Source organism: Chelonoidis abingdonii, chromosome 19 (genome assembly GCF_003597395.2).
Source record: "Chelonoidis abingdonii isolate Lonesome George chromosome 19, CheloAbing_2.0, whole genome shotgun sequence".
Taxonomy (NCBI): Eukaryota; Metazoa; Chordata; order Testudines; family Testudinidae; genus Chelonoidis; species Chelonoidis abingdonii.
In genome coordinates this window covers 43677578-43694348 of record NC_133787.1, presented here as the reverse complement: position 1 = coordinate 43694348, position 16771 = coordinate 43677578, and the positions used below count along the sequence as shown (strand labels likewise).

The 16771-nt window shown below is 46.2% G+C and overlaps 1 protein-coding gene across 1 annotated transcript in view; it reads left to right on the top strand.

Annotated features, from left to right (window-relative positions):
* The first annotated feature begins 63 nt into the window (after nucleotides 1-63).
* Nucleotides 64-16771, top strand: part of GABARAPL2 (GABA type A receptor associated protein like 2) — a 25409-nt gene continuing 8701 nt past the window's right edge. The window contains exons 1-2 of the mRNA XM_032796387.2: nucleotides 64-214; nucleotides 790-845. Coding sequence (XP_032652278.1) covers nucleotides 181-214; nucleotides 790-845 — 90 coding nt within the window. The 5' untranslated portion in view covers nucleotides 64-180. The remainder of the gene's footprint in view (nucleotides 215-789; nucleotides 846-16771) is intronic.

Below are 16771 nucleotides of genomic sequence, written 5' to 3'. Positions count from 1 at the left end.
GCTCGGTCACCGTAGGCCGGAAACTCCGCCCCTTCGCCTGGTTGCCAGGGAACTTGTGAGCCGGAAGCCCAGCCCGCTGAGCTGTTGTTGTGACGGTGACAGGCCTGGCCCAACCTGGTACCAACCCCGCGGCCGGACCTTCGGGCACCGACCCCCGCTGGCTCCGCTTCGCCCCGCACCATGAAGTGGATGTTCAAGGAGGATCATGCGCTGGGTAAGGAGACGGGGCTGGGGCTGCGCTGGGTTAGGACACCGCCCCCGCCGAGCCCCAGTGGGCCCTGAGCCACTGCTCCCCCAGCCCCCCAGGTGTCACCAGGCTCCTAGCTCGAGCGGTGCCGTACGCAAAGCCCGCAGCCATGGCCTCCCTCTCGGCCACCATCTCTCCAGAGGCCCCCCTAGTTCACCTGGCACTGCCCCACTTCCCTGGCACTGACCCTCCCCCACACGCAGTGATACCCATCTAGGCTACCCCTCCCTCCAGTCCACCCCTCCCCGCAGGCAGAGGGCACTGACCCTCCTCCACCAATCATCTCCAACCCATTGCACATCTTTAGTAGAGACACATCCCTAGGGGACCCCACCGCTGTTTCTCCTCCTGTAAAGATGCTACATGTTATGCAGGAGTTCAGTCCCTTAAGTAGCATAGGGAAGTATGAAAGAGAGCTGGCAGGGAAGATTCACCTACATGATCCTGTCTCCTTCATCTCTCCTGTTCCCCCTAGGTCTACCCTACGTTGCCCAGGATGTGAGCCATGTTGTCATTTTTCTAACTGAATGTTTTGTTTACAGAGCACAGATGTGTAGAGTCTGCAAAAATCCGAGCCAAATACCCAGACCGTGTGCCGGTGAGTAACCCATGCCACTCCTGTAATGCCACTTCCTCCCCCATATCCTGTTACTCTGTCCAGGTGAAGTAAACTTCCTCTCCTCCCTGCGGCCTATCCCTCTGATCACATTGTGATGAATAGCCTCAAGCAGCATGTGCTTCTAGCTGTTAACACAACCCTCCAAGCATCTACCCCCAACTATGTACCGGTAAGTAATTATCATCCCTGGACTTCTCACGTAATATCTTCTGGACACCTTTTTGGTCCCAACACTATCAGCCTCCCAGTGAGTGATATCATGGGAGCAGCCCTCACCTAGCTACATCCAAGTGACTGCGTCCTCCATGCCTGATCTCTAGCCAGGTCACATCTCAATGATTCACTCTCTGTGCATGCTCATATGCCTTGACTACATCCAGATGGGTGACACCTTGTACCAAGCATCAGAGGGGTAGCCATGTTAGTCTGTATCCGCAAAAACAACAAGAAGTCCTGTAGCACCTTATTAAAGATTAAGATTTATTGGGGCATATGCTTCTGAGGGTAAAAAAAACCACTTCTTCAGATGTATGGAGTGAAAGTTACAGATACAAGATACAGATGCTTGTATCTAACTTTCACTCTATGCATCTGAAGAAGTGTTTTTTTACCCATAAAAGCTTATGCCCAAATAAATCTGTTAGGCTTTAAGGTGCTACAGGACTCCATCTTGTACCATATCCATTTCTCTGTCCAGTCATTTCCCTGCCATTGCAGGGGCCTTGGGCACCTCCTATTCTCTGCCTGTGATACACAATACTCTGGTCTTCTGTGGGGTATATATGGAGATCTAATTTCATTTAGTGGGTTTTGTGGGTGTTGGTTTCCTATGATATACAGGAGATCAAATTAGATGATCTGGTGATTCATTCTGGCCTTAAACTGTGACTGAGTCACATCTCGGTGAGCTCTCCATTCATGCACCCAATCTGACAGGATTTTAGTGGGTAACCCCTTCTGCACAGTTGCCCATATGACCACTTAGTAGTGTATGACTCTCCCTCCCCTCTGAGATCATGTAAGGGATTCCCGTCTAGCTGTGTCCTAGTCCTGGTGAGTTAAACCACCATACCTCATGCCATATCCTGGTGAGTAACACCTCCACATCTTCTCGCCACATACCTGTGAGCAAACCTCTGCACCCCTGTCTGAGTACCAGATATTGACACACCCTTCTCCACCCAACCTCTCAGTGCGTGGATGAACCCCCATCAGACAACCCAGGGAGGAACCTTGTGACCCTTATCTTGTTGGTATACTCCTTCCCTTAACTCTTTTCCATCAAGCTGACAATTGTCTTAATCTCCTCAAGTCCATGCTGATCCTATTTTTGCCTGTCTCATGCTGACTACTTCTTGATGAGCTGAAGCTGCCCCCTCCCAATCTAACTGCCTCCTGGTGTGCAGTTCCTAGTCCATCAACAATCTCCTGGTGATCAACTTCATATCATGACAAGTATCCCTCTCCCAGACCGTCTCTCTTTAAGTAAGGATAGCCAGAATTCTATCCAGACTAGCTTCTAGTAACCAACCCTGGGAGAGAAGGAGAGACATCAGAGCTGGTATTCTGATATGTGGCAACCCGGAACAAAAAACGGCAGGAATCAGTCCCAGAATGCATTGATACATTCCGTCCTCAGCAAATGCTTCATTTGTTGGGGCCTAAATCTCAAACATATTGACTTGCCCTCTGGGGCAGATGTTTGACATATCAAATATTTCTCCTAGGCCTGAGGCTGATCGTTTAGGCCTTATCTATACTAGTAGAGTGATCTATTGCAGACTATTAGGGAGGCAGTGTGGTGTAGTGGACAGGGACTCTGGAGACCTGAGATCTATTCCCAGATCTGTTCCTGCTTGGTCAAATCACTTCATCTCTCTGTGCTTCAGTTTCTATTTATAAAATGGGAATGATGATGCTTACCGTATTTATAAAATGCTTTGAGATCTACTGATGAAAAAGTACTATAAAAGAGCTAAGTATTAGTTACTACCAATTAGTCAGCACTGCCATTTGACTTGGTGCTGTATAATACACAAATGGCCCTAAAGGCGTTTAGTCTGAAATAGACATATGGGTGCAGGTGATAATTGTTATTTAAAAGAAAAACCTCACTCTTTCTGAGAAGTAGTGGGCTCTGGACACTGGTGTTTGGCATTAGTGGGCCCCCTTACCTGATGGGAAAAGGCCACTTCAGCAAAGTCACAGTGTATGATTGAGACCTGCTAGAACAGGGGTGGGCAAACTTTTTGGGCTGAGGGTCGCATCGGGTTTCCAAAATTGTATGGAGGGCTGGTTACGGGAGGCTTTGCCTCCCCAAACAGCCAGGCGTGACCTGGCCTCGCCCCCTATCCAACTCCTTCTCGGCCCTGATGCCCCCACTGGGACTCCTGCCCCATCCAACCCCCACATTCCCTGTCCCTTGACAGCCCCTGGAACATCTGTCCCTGACTGCCCCCCCCCCCATCAAACCCCTCCTCTTATTCCTGACTGTCCCACCAGGACCCCTGCCCCATTCAACCACCCCTTCTCCCTGTCCCCTGACTGCCCCCAGAACCCCTGTCCCTGACTGCCCCCCCCCCCATCAAACCCCTCCTCTTATTCCTGACTGTCCCACCAGGACCCCTGCCCCATCCAACCGCCCCTTCTCCCTGTCCCCCGACTGCCCCCAGCATCCCTGCCCGCAGCTGCTCCCTGCCTCCCCATCCAGTCCCACCCCTCCTTTCTGACTTCCCCCTGGGAACTCCTGCCCCCATTCAACCCCCCTAGTTCTCTGCCCTCTGACCACCCTGACCCCTATCCACACCCCTGCCCCCTGACCACCACCCTGAACTCCTCTGCCCCTCTATCCACCCCCCCACCCTGCTCGGAGCACCATTGGCTAGCAGCGTTACAGCCATGCTGCCCAGCTGGAGCCAGCCACGCCACCGCACAGCACAGAGCACCAGGTCAGGCCCCAGCTCGCAGCCGCACCACCCAGAGCATTGTGCTGGCTTTTCCAAATAGTGAGTATGGAATAGCCTCCATATGAAGATAGATTAAAAAGGGTCGGACAGTTCAGCCTGGAAAAGAGATGGCTGAATGGGGGATATGATAGAGATCTTAAAAAAACAAACAAACAAACACATGAATGCTGTGGAGAAAGTGAATAGGGAAGTGTTATTTACCCCTTCACATAAAACACAAGAACTGGGGGTCATCCAATTAAATTAAGAGGCAGCAACTTTAAAGGAAACTTGAGGAAGTACTTCTTCACTCAACACACGGTCATCCTGTGGAACTTGTTGCTGGAATGTTGTGAAGGCCAATAGTATAACTTGGTTAAAAAAAAGAATTTGGTCCATCAATGGCTATTAGCCAAGATACTCAGGGACACAACCCCATGCTCTGGATGTCCCTAAGCTGGACTGGATGACTCATTCAATAGTTGGCCTCTTCTGTTCATTCCCTCTGAAGCATCAGTCAGGATACTGGGCTAGGTAGACCATTGGTCTGACCCAGTATGGCCTCTCTTATGCTGTGGAGAAGGGGGTATGCCATGTTGGTCCTAGTGCCCTCAGAGTGGGGTTCTCCCCTGCACAGTTCTGGGTCTGATAGATGCTGTGGGAGAGGGGTGGGAGCCTTAGCTGAGTCCCACATAGATAGCTGTGCACTATACTACATTTAGCTGACTTCACTGTCCTATAACCTCGGTGCAGCCAACAATATTAAGATATTACAATACACTTAAATGGTGCTCTTTGTCAACTTGGTCAGTAATGCACTTCTGTTTGATAATTGCTGTCCTAACCATGCTACAGGAAATATTAGAGCAGAGAACCCTTCACCCTGCCAGGTACCCATTTGCTGGCTTTGATAGAACTGCAGTGCTGATGGAGCCAGAGTGGGAAGATTCCTTGCAATCCTAAGGCCAAGACATGTAGGTTCCTCCCCTCACTCCTTTTTAATGAAAACTTAAATTCTGTAAAAACTTTTGGGGGTTACTGCTCCATTGGATCTGCTACTGGGTAGCAACTAATCATAAGGGTCTGTTCACTGCCCAATAATTTAATTAATGCAGAGTTTGTTAATCGGTAGTGCCTCATACCCTTCCAAATATCAAATGCCCCATATGTAAATCTCTGAAAACTAGGAAATACATGTTTAATGTGCACACTGGCCTTATTCTGGAACCCTAGCTCTCCCCTCCCTGGAGTTCGCAATAGCCACTAGCAATAAATTAAGTACGGATCATCCAGAGCTAGGGTGACTAGATAGCAAGTGTGAAAAATCAGGACAAGGGGTTGAGGGGTGGTAAATAGGTGCCTATATAAGAAAAAGCCCCAAATATTGTGACTGTCCTTATAAAAAATCAGTACATCTGGTCTGCGTAATAAGTGGATATGAAGAATGACTAAGTAAATATACCATTTTCTGTGTTGTGATATGCCTCAACTGTATTCTCACATGCCTACACTCCAAATGCTCTTGACTTTTTCAAGAGTAGCAGTATTAACTGGGGTGGAGATTACTTGATGCAGGTTCTTATATTGCTAGAGCTCATATTGCAATATCAGAGGAGCATCTGCACCCAGGGGGCGGGAGAGAATCATGGGTCTCTTGTTTTTGGGTTGAGTTATGTAAGTTAAGCATATGGAGCAGAGTCTGTTCTTGTGAGGATTTCTAGTAGTTGGGTAGTATTTGTGACAGTGCGATACAGTGCAGGGGTAAATGCAGGTGATGTTTCAGAGATTCCTTAGGTTGAAGGTCAAGGAGTGCTAGCATCTGGCAACTCTGGGTGAAGTTGTTGAGCATACTACAGGCAGTTAGCTGGTGTTCACTATGCCTGACCTAAACATAACTTTTGCTTTAATGAAGACACAATCTGTTAGATTTTTCCTACAGTACTCGTGCTGTGTTCCAATCGCACCCCATATTATTTGGTAAGGTAGCGTGGTATGATGTCTGTCAGGGGTAGGTTTGGGCATCACTTAGAGGGCAGAGTTAAGGTTGCAGTGTGGGGCTGGTGTGCACATCACATCTGTATTTCCTGGTTGACAGAAGACTCACTATGGGGACATTTGTATGCAGTGTAGTTGTAGCCATGTCAGTCCCAGGGTATTAGAGAGAGGAAGTGGATGAGGTAATATCTTTCATTAGAGCAACTTCTGTTAGTGAGAGAGAGAGCTTGTCTCTTACCAATAGAAGTTGGGCCAATGAAAGATTTTACCTCACCCACCTTGTCTGTCTAGGGGCATCTGGCATTCTGGAAGGGTACAAGGCACTGATTGTCAACCTTAACTCTGCAATAATGAAGTTTTGGGGCAGTGAAATCCCCTAGTTTTTTTAATTAAAGTAATATGGTAAGGACAAGGGCATGATTGAGGTGCATCTGTGTGGGGAAATTGAGAGCTCTTCCACAGACATCATCTTTCAGCTACCAACAGTGCCCTTCTCCTGGCTCCTCTGTGCCACTGATAGGCTTGGTATGCCAGGGGTTGTGGAGGGAAGGTATGTCTCAGCCTATTGCTTACCACATATAAGGTGGAGAGGATAGGAGCCAGAGTTTCCCTACCCCATATCAGGAGGATATTAAAGGAAGAAGAGGCTCTGCACAACCTTTTGCTACATAAGAGGATTGTGGAAGTGTAAAAAGTGCCAGATTCAGCTGAATTGGATAGAATCATAGAAATTAGGGATGGAAGGGACCTCAAGAGGACATCTATTCCAGTCTCCTGTATTGAGGCGGAACCAAGTAAACTTGACCATGCCTAATAAGGTGTTTGTCAAACCTGTTCTTTAAAACCTCCCTTGTAAACCAATGCCAGAGCTGAATTTCTCTTATAGTTAGAAAATTTTTCCTGATATCTAATCTAAATCTCTTACTGCAGTCTACTTCTTGTCCTTCCTCCAGTGGAGAAGGAAAACAGTTGATCACATTCCTCTTTATAAATAGCCCTTAAAATATTTGAAGACTGTTCTCAGGTCCTCCCTTAGTCTTCTTTTCTCAAGATTAAATATGCTCTTTTTTTTTTTTGAGCTTTCCTCATAGGTCAGGTGTTCTGAACCTTTTATCTGTTTTCCCCCTCCTCTGGGCTCCCTCCAATTTATCCATATCTTTTCTAAGTCTGGCACCCAGTGTTTGACACAGTACTCCAGCTGAGGCCTCATCAGTGCCAAGTAGAGCAGGACATTTATCGCCTGACAATAGCTAGGAGACATGTGAACAGTCGCATTCATCTCATTGGGTGTTCTATTACTCCTCTGAATATTTACCCTTGCCCCTGAATATAAATTTTTAAGACTATCTCCTTGTGCATGTGAATTTTAGAGTAATTTCAATATTGAGGTCAGCTTCATATTGTGGGGGCTGTACCCTCTTATGTTACGATTTCAACAGCTTCTACCCCACCATCAACCTCAGCCTGGACCAATCTACACGGGAGATCCACTTCCTAGACACCAAGGTGCAAATAAGTAATGGTCACGTTACCACCGCTCTATACCAAAAACCCACTGACCGCTGTGCCTACCTTCATGCCTCCAGCTTCCATCCTGGAGACACCACATGATCCATTGTCTACAGCCCAGCACTGAGGTACAACAGCATCTGCTCCAACCCTTCAGACAGAGACCATCACCTACAAAATCTTCACCAAGCATTCTCAAGACTACGATACCCACACAAGGAAATACCTAGAACCCTCCTACTGCAAGACAAGCCCAAGAAAGAAACCAACAGAACTCCACTGGCCATCACATACAGTTCCCAGCTAAAACCTCTCCAATGCATAATCAGTGATCTACAACCCATCCTGGATAACGATCCCTCACTTTCACAGGGCCTTGGGAGGTAGGCCAATCCTCACCCACAGCCAGCCCACCAACCTGAAGCATATTCTCACCAGCAACTACACACCACACAATAGTAACTAACTCAGGAACCAATCTGTGCAAATCTCAATGCCAGCTTTGCCCACATATCTACACCAGCGACACCATCACAGGACCTAACCAGATCAGCCACACCATAACCGGTTCATTCACTGCACATCCACCAATGTAATATACGCCATCATATGCCAGCAATGCCCCTCTGCTATGTATATCGGTCAAACTGGACAGTCCCTACGTAAAAGGATAAATGGACACAAATCAGATATTAGGAATGGCAATAGACAAAAACCTGTAGAAGAACACTTCAGTCGCCCTGGACACACAATAGCAGATTAAAGGTAGCCACCCTGCAGCAAAAAACTTCAGGACCAGACTTCAAAGAGAAACTGCTGAGCTTCAGTTCATCTGCAAATTGGACACCATTAGCTCAGGTTTAAACAAAAACTGAATGGCTAGCCAACTACAAAAGCAGTTTCTCCTCCCTTGGTGTTCACACCTCAACTGCTAGAAGAGGGCCTCATCCTCCCTGATTGAACTAACCTAGTTATCTCTAGCCTGATTCTTGCTTGCATATTTATACCTGCCTCTGGAAATTTCCATTACATGCATCCAATGAAGTGGGTATTCACCCACGAGAGCTCATGCTCCAATACGTTTGTTACTCTATAAAGGTGCCACAGAACTCTTTGTCCCTCTTATATAAATGACCCGAAGTTCGTACCACAAAATATTCCTCAGCTCCTGTTGCAGCGTGCCATTTTTTTAAAGTAATTTAACTGCATGTGAGTTTGAGTATTTTGAAAATTATACACAGCACATTTATGTGAAAGGGTGCTGGAATTAGCTGTGTTGAAGCTCAGATGGATATCATCAACTTGGGGTGGAATAGTTAACAGTAATTTGAGCCCTATGGATGTGCAATAAGAATAAGAAAGATCTATATAGATATAGAGGGAACACTTACCTCTTGAGTGCTTACTTGTGGCTGGGTGCAGTACTACACAGTCTTTCCCACTCCTGGCACCTCTATCAGTTGTTGACCTTGCCTGGCGGGTCTTCAGTGGCCTGGCCTCCAGCTGAGTCACACAGTCAGAATGAAGCCCTTCTTGCATAGCTAAGAGTCAAAAACAGTCTCTCTGTTCTCACTAGGGTCTTCAGCTCCAGCTGTGGGCCCTTTGAATTCAGCCCTTCTCTCAGGTTTCTAAATGAGCTCTGTCCCCTTCTTGGGGCTTGGGTTAGACTTGACCCCCACTTCATGGTTCACACCACCTTGCCAATGCAGGAACTCAGGCCCACCCACTACTCCAGGTATATCCTGGATCCTATAGACAGCAGCCACATACTGCCCTGGAGCACCCACAGAGTCAGCGCCTGTGTCACTACAGCAGCACCACTGCAATGCAGACATTGCCAGTCTTGGACCATAGCTACACTAGCAGTGCTTTACTAGTATAGGAGTATTGGTATACTGTACTGGCAAAGCACTCATACTGCGGACAGAGTGATACTAGCAAAGCTGGGTTTTGTAGCCGTATCAGAAACCCTTCCTCCCCCAAACAAAACAAGCTCTAGCAGGAAAAGCTTAGCTTTGACAGTATAACTGTACCTACACTGGTGATATTTGCTGACATAGCTATGTCAGTTTGGAATCACAGCTCTTCATGCATCTGACTGACAATTATGCCAGCAGACGTTTGTAGTGTAGATTCATAGATTCTAAAAGGACAGAAGGAACAACTGTGACACTAGTCATTCATCAGTGATTTAGATAATGACTTAAGAGTGCACATAAAGTTTGCAAATGATACCAAGCTGAGACGGGTTGCAAGTGCTTTGGAGGATAGGATTAAAATTCAAAATGATCTGGACAAATTGGAGAAATGGTCTGAAGTAAATAGGATGAAATTCAATGTGGACAAAAGCAAAGCATTCCACTTAGGAAGGACCAATCAGTTGCACACATACAAAATGGGAAATTACTGCCTAGGAAGGAGTACTGCAAGAAGGGATCTGGGGGTAATAGTGGATCACAAGCTAAATCTGAGTCAGTGTAACACTGTTGAAAATAAATAAAATACATTCTGGGATATATTAGCAGGAGTGTTGTAAGCAAGACCCAAGTAGTAATAATTCTGCTGTACTCCATGCAGATTAGGTATCAGCTGGAGCATAGTGTCCAGTTCTGGGCACCACATTTCAGGAAAGATGGGAACCCACTGGATGAAGTCCAGAGAAGAGCAACAAAAATGATTAAAATGTCTAGAAAACGTGACCTATGAGGGAAGATTGAAAAAACAGAGTTTGTTTAGTCTGGAGAAGAGAAGACTGGGGGACAGGGGCAGTGACAGTTTTCAAGTACATAAAGGTTATTACAAGGATGGAGGAAAAACAAACAAACAAACAAAAAAACACACACCTGTTCTCTTAACCTCTGAAAATACGACAAGAAGCAATGGACTTAAATTGCATCAAGGGCAGTTTAGGTAGGACATTAGGAAAAATTTCCTGTCAGCGTGGTTATGCACTGGAATAAATTTGCCCAGGGAGGTTTTGAAATCTCCATCATAGAATATCAGGGTTGGAAGGGACCTCAGGAGGTCATCTAGTCCAACCCCCTGCTCAAAGCAGGACCAATTCCCAACTAAATCACCCCAGCCAGGGCTTTGTCAAGTCTGACCTTAAAAACCTCTAAGGAAGGAGATTCCACCACCTCCCTAGGTAACCCATTCCAGTGCTTCACCACACCCTCCTAGTGAAAAGTTTTCCTAAATATTCCACCTAAACCTCCCCCACTTGCAACTTGAGACCATTACTCCTTGTTCTGTCATCAGGTACCACTTGAGAACAGTCTAGATCCATCCTTTGAACCCCCTTTCAGGTAGTTGAAAGCAAGCTATCAAATCCCCCTCATTCTTCTCTTCTGCAGACTAAACAACCCAGTTCCCTCAGCCTCTCCTCATAAGTCATGTGCTCCACCCCCTAATCTTTTGTTGCCCTCCGCTGGACTCTTTCCAATTTTCCACATCCTTCTTGTAGTGTGGGGCCCAAAATTGGACACAGTACTCCAGATGAGGCCTCACCTATGTTGAATAGAGGGGAATGATCACATCCCTCGATCTGCTGGCAATGCCCCTACTTCTACAGCCCAAAATGCTGTTAGCCTTCTTGGCAACAAGGGTACACTGTTGACTCATATCCAGCTTTTTGTCCACTGTAACCTCTGGGTCTTTTTCTGCAGAACTGCTTCCTAGCCATTCGGTCCCTAGTCTAACAGTGAATGGGATTCTTCCATCCTAAGTGCAGGACTCTGCATTTGTCCTTGTTGAACCTCATCAGGTTTCTTTTGGCCCAATCCTCTAATTTGTCTAGGTCCCTCTGTGTCCTATCTACCACTCCTCCCAGTTTAGTGTCATCTGCAAACTTGCTGAGAGTGCAGTCCACGTCATCCTCCAGATCATTAATGAAAATATTGAACAAGACTGGCTCCAGAACCAACCCTGCAGTCTAACCTGCTCTTAAAAATCTCCAAACACCTGTCAGGAATGGTCTAGATAATTCTTAGTCCTGCCTGGAGTACAGGGGACTGGATTAGGTGACCTCTTGAGGTTCAGTCATATGACTCTATGATCTAGTCTTATCTCCTGCCTAACACAGGCCATAGAATGTCCTCAAAATAATTCCTGGAGACAGCTTCAGCCTAACGTTATAACAAGATAGAAGCACCGATATAGTTTACAGGCTTGAAGCCAGCCTTTGCTTAGTCCCATCTTTTTATTTATCACTAGCACCTCAGTCTTTTCCAAAACATATTAGGAATTAAGATAAAAGGTCAGACTAAGGTTGCAGAGGATATCAGTGGTCGGGTGTAAAGGAGTTTTATCAAATTGCACGAATTTTCTCAGCATACACCCTTACTTATGCTGTGACCTTTGGCTTCAGGGAGTAACTACATCACTGAACTCATGATTGTATGTTCGATACACCCTTGGAGACCTGTGCTTACTGAGTAAGAGGAAAGTAAGGGATTGCTATATCAGGTCAGCCCAGTGGTCTAGACCCATATCCTGTCCCTGACAGTAACCAGTGCCACATGCTTCAGAAGGTACAAGAAACCCCTTAGTAGACAATTATGGAAAGACATGCCCATAGGGGAAAGAGCTTTACTTTCTCTAGCCCATTGGTTCTCAACCAGGGGTTCACGTACCCTAGAGGATACATTAGTTCCTCTAGATCAGGGCTCCCCAAAACAGTGCCTGTGGGTACCATGGCGCCCGCCAGGGTGTCTAAGTGCGCCTGGGTACTGGCCAGCGGACGAGCATCTGCCGAAATGCTGAATCATCCAGAGGCGTTGCTGCTAAAATGACACATTTTTGGCGGCGATGCCTCTGGATGACGCAGCTTGTCAGCAGCAATTTGGAAACAATGCCTGTTTACATTGCCACATTTCGGCGGATGCTCGTCCGCTGCCATGGTCCTCCGTGGGGCGCCAGACAAAAAAGGTTGGGGACCACTGCTCTAGATATTTGCCTCGTTTAACAGGCTACATCAAAAGCACTAGCAAAGTCAGTGCGAACTAAAATGTCATATACAAGTTATTGTCTGTATATTGCTCTATATACTATACACTGAAATGTAAGTACAATAATTATATTCCAGGCAGGCAGGCAGGCAGAGCTTCAGAGTCTCAGTGTGTAGATGAGATGATGCTGTAGAAAGGAGGGGGTTTAGATCAGAGGTGGGAAAACTATGTGGCTCGCAGGACCCTCCTCCCTGGCCCCTGGTCCAGGAGGCTACCCCAGCTCCTCCCCTGCTGCTCCCCCTCCCCCGCAGCCTCAGCACACCGTGCTGCCAGTGCAATGCTCTGGGCAGCTAGGTAGCACAGATGCAGAGCCGCAGCCTGAGCCGGGGCTCTGGGCGGCGTGGCTGTAGGGCCGCAAGCCACTGGTGCTCCAGGCAGTGCAGTAAGAGGGCAGGGGAGTTCGAGGCAGTGGTCAGGGGGCAGGGCCATCAGAGGGGGGGGGGTTGAATGGGGTAGGGGTCTGTTCTGTAAATATCTTCAATAAATTTTGATAACAGTAAAACACGTGGGTCCACCATTAAAGTTTGTTTAGGATGAACTACCACCTCTAGAGGGTTTGGCAACTGCTTTGGGGATAGGATTAAAGTCAACGCACTGGACAATAAAACTGTGGAAACGAACACTGTGAAAGTCGAATGGCAGAGGCAGAGGGGGCCAGGGCCATGCAGACGGGGGGGGCGTTTGAAATGGGGTAGGGGTCTGTGCGGGGAGAGGGCGAGAATGATCATGAGAAAGGTATAGGCGGGGGCAGGATTAGACTGCAATGGCTTGGGGACAGTCCGGGGCCATAGGAAGTGCGTTCGAAACGGTGAAGCAGGGACTCAAGGGGACAGGGAAACCACAGCGGGGAAGTAGGAGGCAGAGGGAGGGGTTCACTGGGGGTCTCATGCAGGGTAACCACCCCAAGGGGGGTTTGGATTGTGTGTATGTCGAGGTACTCCAGGGGGGCCTGGGCCAGCACTGGTGTACTGAGTGTTGGGTGAGGCACAGCCTCCTGTAACCAGCCCTCCATTCAGTTTTGGAAACCCAATGTGGCCCTCAGGCCAAAAAGTTTGCCCGCCCCTGGTCTAGATTTATTAGGAACTGGGGAAACTTTTGGGATAGGGGGAAGCCTGTACAGGAAGGATGGGCTCCACCTAAACCGAAGTGGATCCAGACTGCTGGCATTTAACATTAAAGAGGTTGCAGAACAGTTTTTAAACTAAGAGATGGGGGAAAGCCGATTGCTGCAGAGGAGCATGTGGATCGGTCAGAGACTTCTCTCAGAAGAAAGCCTATTGATAGAGATTCTCTCGGTTTTAGTCAGGAGGAGAGGATGGAAGAGGATAAAGTATGGGCCAGATCAGATGAGAAACATTCACAAAGAATTTGATGCATCAGAAAAGGGCAGACAAACAGTGACAAGTTTTTAAAGTGCTTGTACACAAGTGCTGGAAGTCTAAATAGTAAGATGGATGAACTAGAGTGGCTTGTGTTAAAGGAGTATTGATATAATAGGCATCATAGAAACCTGGTGGAGTAGTGATAATCATTCCAGGGTACAAAATCAGGTCATGTGCAGGGGAGTGGAAAGAGAGGTGACACTATATGTGAAAGAAAATGTAGAATCAAATGAAGTAAAAATCTTAAAATGAATCCACATGTTCCATAGAATCTCTATGGATAGTAATTCCATACTCTAATAGGAATATAACCGTAGGGATCTATTATCAACCACCTGACCAGGACAGTGATAGTGATGTTGAAATGCTAAGGGAGATTAGAGGACGTATAAAAATAAAGAACTCAATAATAGTGGGGGATTTCAATTATCCCCATATGACTGGGTACATATCACCTCAGGACAAAAATGCAGAGACAAAATTTCTCAATACTTTAAATGACTGCTTCTTGGAGCAGCTGGTACAGGAACCCACAAAGAGCCAGGCAATTCTCAATTTAGTCCTGAATGGAGCACAGGATCTGGTCCAAGAGATAACTATAACAGGACTGCTTGGAAATAGTGACCATAATATAACAACATTCCTGTGGTGGGAAGAACACATCAACAGCCCAACACTGGCATTTAATTTCAGAAAGGGGAACTATAACTAATCTTCTTATTTTTGCAAACAGAAATTAAAACAACAAGGAGTCTGATGGCACCTTAACGACTAACAAATTTATTCGGGCATAAGCTTCTGTGGGTAAAACACCTCACTTCTTCAGATGCATCTGTTCATAATCCAACCTGTTCATTATGACTACAGCACCTCCTTTGTCAGCCCCTTTGATTATAACGTCAGAGTTGTTTGAGGCTGTGGATGGCGTTGCATTCTGTATGGCTGAGGTTATGGAGCAAGTAATGCTGTTTGTTCACAATTTCAGACTGTGCACATCTGCAGAAGCACTCTATGTAGAGGTCCAGTCTGTCATTTTGACCCTCAGGAGGAGTCCATGCAGAGTTCTTGTAGTGTTGGTAGGAGGGTTCCTGTGGGTCACTGCACTGTTCAGTGTTGTGTTGAAAATATTCCTTGAGTCAGTGACAACAAAATTAGGCCGTCTGCATCTGAAGAAGTGAGGTTTTTCACCCACAAAAGCTTATGCCCAAATAAATCTGTTAGTCTGGTGGCATCTTAAAGACTCTTTGTTGTTTTTGTGAATACAGACTAACCCGGCTACCCCCTGATACTTGACACCATGCAAGAAATTAAAAGGTACAGTGACTAGAGTGAAATCCCTGCAAGCTGCATGGACACTTTTCAAAGACACCATAATGGAGGCCCAACTCAAATGTATATCCCAAATTAAAAAACACAGTAAAAGAACTAAAAAAGAGCCATGGTGGCTTAACCATGTAAAAGAAGCACTGAGATAAAAAGGCATCTTTTTAAAAGTGGAAGTCAAATCCTAGTGAGGTAAATAGAAAGGAGCATAAACACTGCCAAATTAAGTGTAAAAATGTAATAAGAAAAGCCAGAAAACAAGTTTGAAGAACAGCTATCCAAAAACTCAAAACGTAATAACAAAAAGTACATTAGAAGCAGGAAGCCTGCTAAACAACCAGTGGGGACCCAGGATGATCGAGATACAAAAAGGAGCACTTAAAGACTATAAAGTCATTGCGGAGAAACTAAATGAATTCTTTGCTTCAGTCTTCACGGCTGAGGATGTTAGGGAGATTCCCAAACCTGGAGACAAATCTGAGGAACTCTCACAGATTGAAGTGTCACTAGAGAAAGTTTTGGAATTAACTGATAAACTTAACACTAACAAGTCACTGGGACCAGATGGCATTCACTCAAGAGTTCTGAAAGAACTCAATGTGGAATTGCAGAACTATTAACTATGGTTTGTAATCTGTCCTTTAAATCAGCTTCTGTACCCAATGACTGGAAGATAGCTAATGTAAACCAATATTTAAAAAGGGCTTTAGAGGTGATCCAGCAATTACAGACCGGTAAGTCTAATGTCGGTATTGGGCAAATTAGTTGAAACAATAGTAAAGAATAAAATTGTCAGACATATAGAAGAACATAAATTGTTGGGCAAAAGTCAACATTGTTTCTGTAAAGGGAAATCATGTCTTACTAATCTATTAGAGTTCTTTGAAGGGGTCAAACAAACAAGTGGACAAGGGGGAATCCAGTGGACGTAGTGTACTTAGATTTCCAGAAAGCCTTTGACAAGGTCCCTCAAAGACTCTTCCGTAAATTAAGTTGTCATGGGATAAGAGAGAAGATCCTTTCATGGATTGAGAAGTGGTTAAGAGACGGGACAAAGGGTAGAAATAAATGGTACATTTTCAGAATGGAGAGAGGTAACTAGTGGTGTTCCCTAAGGGTCAGTCCTAGGACCAATCCTATTCAACTTATTCATAAATGATCTGGAGAAAGGGGTAAACAGTGAGGTGGCAAAGTTTGCAGATGATACTAAACTGCTCAAGATAGTTAAGACCAAAGCAGAAAGAAGTAGTTCTCACACAGCAATCATAGTCCCTGCTGGCACGACTCGTTGCCCCCGCATCCCCGACGCCGATGAGGAAACGGACGTTTGTGAAGGGGCGGGCAGAGATCTACGGACTAATAGCGTTTAAAAAAGAATAATAATTTCCTGTGGGAGGTTAAAATCCATTAATGGCTATGCCAGGATGGGTAAGGAATGGGGTGGGATGGTGGTAAAGAGGGCGTTTTGTGGTTACCCAACGCCTTACTTTTTTTGTGCCGCTTTGGCAGCCAGCACTGACTTTTAGAGAGCTGAGAAGTGGTGGCGCGCGCCAGAGAGCCGAGCTCCTGAAAGCCATACCGGATCAGACCAAAGGTCCATCACCGGATCTTCTACCAACCAGTGGCCAATGTCAGGGGCCCCAGAGGGGAGTAAACCTAACAAAACATGGATCAATGATCAGCCTCCTGTTTATCTTCCTCGTCTGTCATCCAGTCTCCACCTCTTGATATTATAACAGACGCTA